The sequence below is a fragment of the Clupea harengus genome, chromosome 9, assembly GCF_900700415.2.
Source record: "Clupea harengus chromosome 9, Ch_v2.0.2, whole genome shotgun sequence".
In the NCBI taxonomy this organism is placed as follows: domain Eukaryota; kingdom Metazoa; phylum Chordata; class Actinopteri; order Clupeiformes; family Clupeidae; genus Clupea; species Clupea harengus.
This window is the reverse complement of record NC_045160.1, coordinates 13,584,121-13,591,620: the sequence shown is the minus strand read 5'-3', so window position 1 is coordinate 13,591,620 and position 7,500 is coordinate 13,584,121. Positions and strand designations below refer to the sequence as shown.

Below are 7,500 nucleotides of genomic sequence, written 5' to 3'. Positions count from 1 at the left end.
GTTTTCCTCCTCAGCTGGGGAAAACAATAGGGTCATTGTTCATCTCTCTCTCTGGTGGTTTTTACTCGTGGTATGTAAAGAGTTCTTCCCCTGTCACAACAGAGCAGGAGGTAAAAACACAGAGATGAGTCTTCTTTCCTCCCCAACGCCAACCACATCTTTCTCCTTCTCTGAAAGGTTCGACTTTAATTGCTTGAGCTCGAGTTAAGCTGACAGGTAAAGGTGTGCGATGGATGTCTTTTCGTAGAGGGGGGTGTGGGGTTGTGCGGAGCCCTAGGAGGATTGACGTTCGTTCACTCACTCGTTCACTCATTCGTTCACTCGCTCCGTTGACCCACGTCTGAACTTGAGGCCCGGGAGAAAATTACAGGCTCTCCAATTAGGCTGCTGCCGCACTCCTGCAGGCTGTTGCCATAACCCTTCCTTACCTTGCCACACAACAATTACCTGTGGCGGCACGAGACCTGCCGCGACCTGCAGAATCCAACGCACAGACAACAGGGCCCTGCCTGCCTGCCTGCCAGGAGCGCTGCTCGCGTAGGCTTTTTTTGGAGCGCAGAGCCATCAACACCCCACAGAGCAGGCAAAGCTCCCTCAGTGTCAGGCCTCGGGGGGTGCGTGGCACAGGACTTAGCATAGATCAGATCCGCTGGACTCAGACCCTCTTTTTTTTCTGACCTGTTCTAGGAGGAGGAGTGTTTTGGTTTTGTTTGTGTCTCTGTGCTAAGTGCTATGACAAATGGCTACTCCAGGTGGGGTGGAGGTTAGAGGTTGGGCGGGGGGGGGGGGTGGCATGACAGGGGAGAAATGTTTGTGCAGAGATACAGCGCGCTTTTGGACCTGCTGGGCTCTTATTAACGACTCTGTGTTCGCAGCGCGCGCCAGCTCGGGCCGCCAAAACTAATAGAAACCGAGGCGCAGATGTCTATCTGCCTCTCTGACGACACTTGTTAAGGCTGGCAGTTGTCACTTTGTTGACTTCTCTGGGTTCCTCCCCTCTGTGCTGTGCTGGTAAAAGTTTTATTCACATTTTTATGGACCTTGACACTGTGATGACAAGCCGTGTGATGCTTGTCGCCCCAAATTATGTATTATTCCTCAGATCAATGATCTCAGTCACACACACACACATGAAGGATTTCAACAGTATGCACACACACATTCAAACACACACACTTTATAGCTAACAGTATAGAGGCAACATGCAAAATATAAGATGCAAAACAGGACAAAACTGTGTTGACACTAGTTTCAGCAGTTCAAATCATGCCCTAATGCCTAAGTATCCACCTTGACTGTACTTCACAAATGGAACCTGTTTTGACTCCACAGGATGTTAAAGGCTTGGTTCTGTCTCTTCCCAGCATGACCCCTGTCCTCCAACACCTGACCCTGCCAGCCATCACTCATTGGTCCCTAAAGATCCCCCTGAAGAGACTCACTAAAAGGCCCAGGAAAGGCCCCGGGGGAGGGGGGGGGGGGGACAGGACGCTTCTCCTGTAATCCCCCCAAGCACGCACACACACACACACACACACACACACACGCACACACACACACACACACACATACACACCAGCTCCAGTATGTCTGCAGAAGCATATTTACACTTCACCTCCCAATGACACCTCCCCTGTGTTTGCTTTACATTTCATTCGTGTCCGGTCAACAGACACTAAAAATACACTCAACACGGGAACTCGTTTGCTTGGGTTACTGAAATATCTTCAGTGGGTTCACTGCAGGCCGTTCTGTAGGAAGTACTGATAAGCAGAGGAGCATGTCAGAACACAATGTGCATCACCTGTGTACTTAAAGAACAGGTTTTGCAGAGAGCAGGCCATGCTGCAATCTACGTTACAATGCTAATTATTCTGTTGTATTTTCCATTTTTGGAATTGACTAAATATTATTAACCATTTATCATCACTGAAAAATGCATCATCTTGTCATTTTAGTGCATAGACTCTGTATATATAATTTAAGTGTTAGAAACATTGTAAGGGGAGGATTGGTCTGCATTCATGGTTTGCCTGTATGTGCAGCCTTGCCTTCAGGTATTAAGGCTCAGACATTTCGGTTCAAGTGACATAATCTCTATAATTTCTGTCAACAAAGAAAACTAATAATCAGCTCCCCCTTGCATGACTTTCATATATATTCCAAGTATGCAGATATGTGTAAAGGAAGATTATTTTTTATTAAATGCCATTAAATATGCAAACATGCACTCATATACACTAGAATGTATGTCAGTACCAACTGAAACAAAACAAGAAATTCTCAGCAAACATTTATTGTTGTTAACACCAAAAAAATGTATCAACAGTTTTTACCCAATAAAACTCAGTATGTACATCAGAAAAATATCAAACCTTTTATATATATATATATATATATGTATATATATATATAGATTGACAGATGAAACTAAAAGTCCTCCATCAACTTTGCAAAATCAAAATGCAGACAGGAAATAACAGGAAATCAAAGCTTTAACATGCAATCGAAGGGAGTGTTTTTATGTAGGAGTTTGCAGACTGTCAGTCTATTTGTCGTTCATTCAAACGCCCGCAGGCTCAAACATTACTGAAAGATTTTCACATTTGGCAGCTTCCTTGTTTCACTGGCACTGGCTGAGATTTATGCAGTTCTGAGCCTCTGACAGCTTAAGAGGCTTTCCTTGTGACAATAAAATCAGTCTGCCTTCTGAGTCTAAGCACAGATTCGGCACACACAGAGAGGAAGATGAGTCAAAGTCTGCTTTACTTTCTATTCATCAAGATGGAAAATAGAATACCTTACATATATATATATATATACGATGTGTTTGAGTGTCTTCCTGCTTTATTGAATATTAGCTATTATACAGTGCTCATGGTACACTTTCATCTCTAAATATACATTTCTCGCGGTGGAAGAAAGGTGGGTGTAAGCGACACATGTATAAAAAAAGAATACTAAAAAATAATAGTAGGGATAGCTCTACTAGAGAAATACTCTGATTTGTAGCTTTGGTTAAAATAGCTGTATCACTTGCTCAAAAAGCAATCCGAGAAAAAAAGGCCTCTACACCCAAGCAAACCTCTTGGAGAAACCAATATTTACTGTAATAGAAAAATACAATACTGTAAATATACACCTGTTTCTAATACTTAAACCGACCCCCTGTTTTGAAAATGGGAACATCTGTTTGATTAATCTGAGAAGGCACCAAATCCCACTGGGCAGATTTAATGTTCTATGTCTGTTTTTTTGGCACGCAATGGATAGACCTTACCGCTGAATACAATCTCAGTGCTTTATACATAAATAATGGCTACTCATAAAAATTTAGCCTAAAATAAAACAGTCAGAGTATGATCTCACTGGAGTGTGTTTGTCTGAATGATTCACTCAAGAGTTTGCAGGTGTGTCAAACCTCATTGGTAGATTTATCGTAGCTTGCATGTGTGTGCGTGCATTTCTGGCAGCTTGAACAATGAACACTGATATAGTACTAGAGAGGCAACTGAGATCCAACCAACCCCCATTGGAGCAGTTTAACAGTACGACAGACCTCTCCACTCGGAGGACTAGCCCCAGACTGAAAAAAGACCTATCAGAGAGCCTGACTTTGGACGTTAGTGATCACAGCTCTTGATAGGGTTAGGGATCGTGAGGCACTAAGTGCTTCTTAATGCAATGGCACTGTGACCCAGTCTCTGACTGTTGGGGCAGCGTTTAGCTGGCCGTGTGTGTCTTCGGTGACGACAGTGGAAGCAGCTGCTGCTGCTCTCTGGTGGCTGGCGCCTGGGCCACAGGGGGGCTGTGGGACTCCGCGACCCCACTGCCTGTGCTCAGGTCCTGGGGTTGGGACTGGTACAGGTGTCCCTGGGCCTGGGCGTGGGCCTGGGTGTGGGCCCCGACCTCTGTCTGTGTCTGTCTCAGACGATCCTCATCAACTAGCATGGCTGCTAGTCTCTCCTGCGCCTCGATCTCCTCGGTGGTGGGAATGGAGTTCTTCTTGGGCCGCCCTTTGGGCTTGGTGGGGGCCTCATGCCCTCCCTTTAACACCTACACACACGCACACACACACACACACACACACACACACACACACACACACACACACACACACACACAAACACACACACACAGAGTGCAAGAGAGAGAGAGAGGCACAGGTTGAATGATGCTGATGACGGTACAAGGCAGGTTTGGTTATTATAGTAATTAAAGGAAGATGTATGACTATGCAGTGCTCCTCTGTGCAGCCATTAATCTCTGGTGCTGCCGTTCAGGGGCCTTTTGTTCCTGGGTGAACAGTTGACCGCACTGACGTAAACTGGCCTATCTATATCATCAGTCATGTTCCCCTTTCAGTCCATTCATTTCATTTCACGTGTACGCTCTATTCACTCACATACACACACACACACACACACGTGTACACACACCAACACACACAAACATACATAGACACACACACCCACTTATCTGTGCATGAATGCACACATCTTTATCCCCAGGCACAAATGATCCATCACACTCAAACTTACCATTTTCTTCCACTTCATGCGTCTGTTTTGGTACCAGGTCTTCACCTGAAGTTGAGTGAGCCCCAACGTCTGAGCCAAATCCAATCTGCAGGTGACAAAAAGACAGAAATCCCATTTTGAGCCACCAAACTTATATATCTTGTTACATGGCTGTGTACTGCACATATGTATATAGCCTATGCATTAATACATTAACAACAGAGAAAGTGTCATCCAAAAGGCATGTTCATGTCCAAGTTCAATTTTGCTCCTGGGTGGCAATTTACACTTCTGATTCAAAGAGAGAGGAGGATCAAACTCCTAAGCCTAAAAGATAGAGCCAGCACTCGCTGGTTTCTTCTCCAATTCACTGTAATCATACACCTCCAGCCTGGCACCTACACCTCACATCTGTACGAGCTTAGGCAGCCCAATCACAGGCCTGTTGGCTGGGAAATGGAGGGTGGGGGAGGGGGGAGTGGGAAGATCTGTGCTCTTTCTGGACACTTACACAGCATCTGCACCAGCCATGACTAATTAAGCTATTGGTTAGCCTGTAATGTGATACCCAAGGGAGTAGAGATGAGTGCAGGACGACCGAAGCTGGGGAGGTGCCTGGGGGACAGAGGAAGGGGGCAGAGGGGCTGAAGAGGGGCTGGTAGGGGGTAAATATCAAAAGGCGCCTTGCTGGATAGACCAGGCACAGATTTCAGCCCGCATCTCCCTTCAAAGTCCTTCACACTCAAATGTGAGGATTTTCCACCTCTGCTCCCTCGGCTGGCTCAGAGCACCTCGGCTCTCACACGGTGTCAGGGAGAGGATCCGCTGGAAATGAGTGGATTAGCAGTCACCGATCGGTGTCCAACGTGTCCCCTCTCTCTCTCTCTCTCTCTCACTGTCCACTCTCCTCTAACTTCACTTCTTTCAGTGGAAATTGTCTCTCTTTTTACCTCGCCTCAAGGATTTCTGATGCATATATTAACTTTCATTTTTCTTTCCTTTTGACAAATTACTGCCATAGGATGATGTGGACACGCCGTCACAAGACTGATTGTAAATTCAAATCAAACAGTCAGATATCAAGTTATCCATCATGCAATGCTTGTCAAACATTTTGAGCAAGAAAGGTAATTGCTGCAGAGGTACTCAGCTTCACAGGGATTTCCACTCAGTAGGTTTTGTGTGAGAAACCACATATTCACTTAAAAAGCGGTTCAAATAACTGCAGGGAAATCAACTCACTAAGCTGCCTGTGCTCCAGTCGAGAACTCTGTGTTTATTTTTAAGTGCAACATTACACATAATGATGATGAGGGTGATGATAGTAATTTCAACATTATAAAATCATTATTGCAAAATGATAGAAACCATTACCACCTGAACCGTGGCATATTTATGTGTCTTTGAGCCTTCTGATTATCTGGTTGTTTGTGTACGCTCTCGGAGAGGAGTGAGACCGCAATGTCTCGGAGCCAGGAGCATCTCGAGACACACCTCAACTTATCTCTTGAGTGACAACAAACAAAAGCCGGGCGGGCACACATCTTTGGCTCTGAGAAGAGGGGGGATTCCCATATTTGTGTTTTCTCCCACCCACCTGTGGTTTTAATCAGCTCAGAATAAGATGCGAGGGAGACATTTGGCAGAACCACTTATGGGGCATTTTTAATCACTGCTGGAGATTTCCCCTGCGGACTGCCAAGTCACAGATAAGGAAATAGTACTACGTAGTCTGTACTACAGTCCCCAGCACCACAACCAGGTGCTTTGTGGGAGTTCTGTCTCCAGGGGTGGAATGTGTAAAGGTCTGTACTTCAGCATGTCTAGATGAGATTTTTGTGCTGAGAGCAAGAATCCCCCAAGTTTCTGAGCAAGTCTTATCCTGGAGAGAGTAATGTTTGGTAGCTTGAAATGGCTGTTTTTATGTTTTTTATTTTTTATATTGATGACTTTTTCATTTTTTTCTGTCCATTTTGTTTTATTTTTGGTAGGGGAGTAAAATACATCTGTGAACTTTTCTAAAATCCACACTGGAGCAGTAATGGAAATATGGCCACAAGGCTGAACCTAAAAGTAGCTTGTAAGGGAATTGGAAAAAGTGTGTGTATGGCCTTAATTCAGGGTTCCAAAATGAACCCAAGAGAGAGGACTGTAAGACATGGATATTACCTCATCTCATTGTGCAAAGAAAAAAAAAGTATTTTATATACACCTGCATGTATATTAAACGATTGGCATTAAATCAGTGTAATACATTTTTGTTTGCTTTTGTTGGCATTTGTCCCCGATTCTTGAATGGGGTAGTGTTTCTCTTGGACGCTTTTTTTCTATTCAAAAGCACAGGGTCAAAATGTTACTCTTGTCTTGACTAGAACATTGAGGTAATTCTCTGGCTTACAGTGCTCAGCAATACATGACACATTCCCAAGTACATTAATCAAAATGCCACAGTGTTAATCAATGTCACTCAATCACTAAGATCTACCTAAAACCAAAATCTATAGAGTTTTCTTTCAGTGCACCAAGACATGTCTCTTTTGCCCCCAGACATTCCTCTCTGGCTGTTTTAGCATTCAGTGACAGAAGTATCTTCAAAAGGATCATAGTAGGACCCACCTTCCCAGTGATATATTGTTATGTTCACAAACTTCACCTTACCTAAACTGCAAAACATTTTGGTGACCTACCTGTCATGGTACACAGGAAACATGCTGTGCACATGTACTACTCTGACTGATTTACTACCAACTAATCAACGTCAGAGATGTTTTGCACCATTTCAACAAATAGGTCACATGATTGAGATGTTTCTTGTGTTTACTTCATGTGCATAAGGCTCTAGAACCTTCCTTTGCTTGCTACACATAAATAACTATCAGTCTCTGTTATCCACCTCTTCTTCCAGTCACAGCTGCCAAAAGAGCATTCTGCCAAGAAAAGGTCGACAATGCCACAGACAGAAGGAAATAGTTTTTTCTAC

General features: G+C 44.3%; 1 protein-coding gene across 1 annotated transcript in view; it reads right to left on the bottom strand.

Annotated features, from left to right (window-relative positions):
- Positions 1-2,850: 2,850 nt before the first annotated feature.
- barx2 (BARX homeobox 2) overlaps positions 2,851-7,500 on the bottom strand; it is a 13,691-nt gene continuing 9,041 nt past the window's right edge. Inside the window, exons 3-4 of the mRNA XM_012826684.3 lie at positions 4,542-4,626; positions 2,851-4,056 (exon numbers count right to left, since the gene is read on the bottom strand). Of these exons, the coding sequence (XP_012682138.1) occupies positions 3,724-4,056; positions 4,542-4,626 (418 nt within the window). The 3' untranslated portion in view covers positions 2,851-3,723. The remainder of the gene's footprint in view (positions 4,057-4,541; positions 4,627-7,500) is intronic.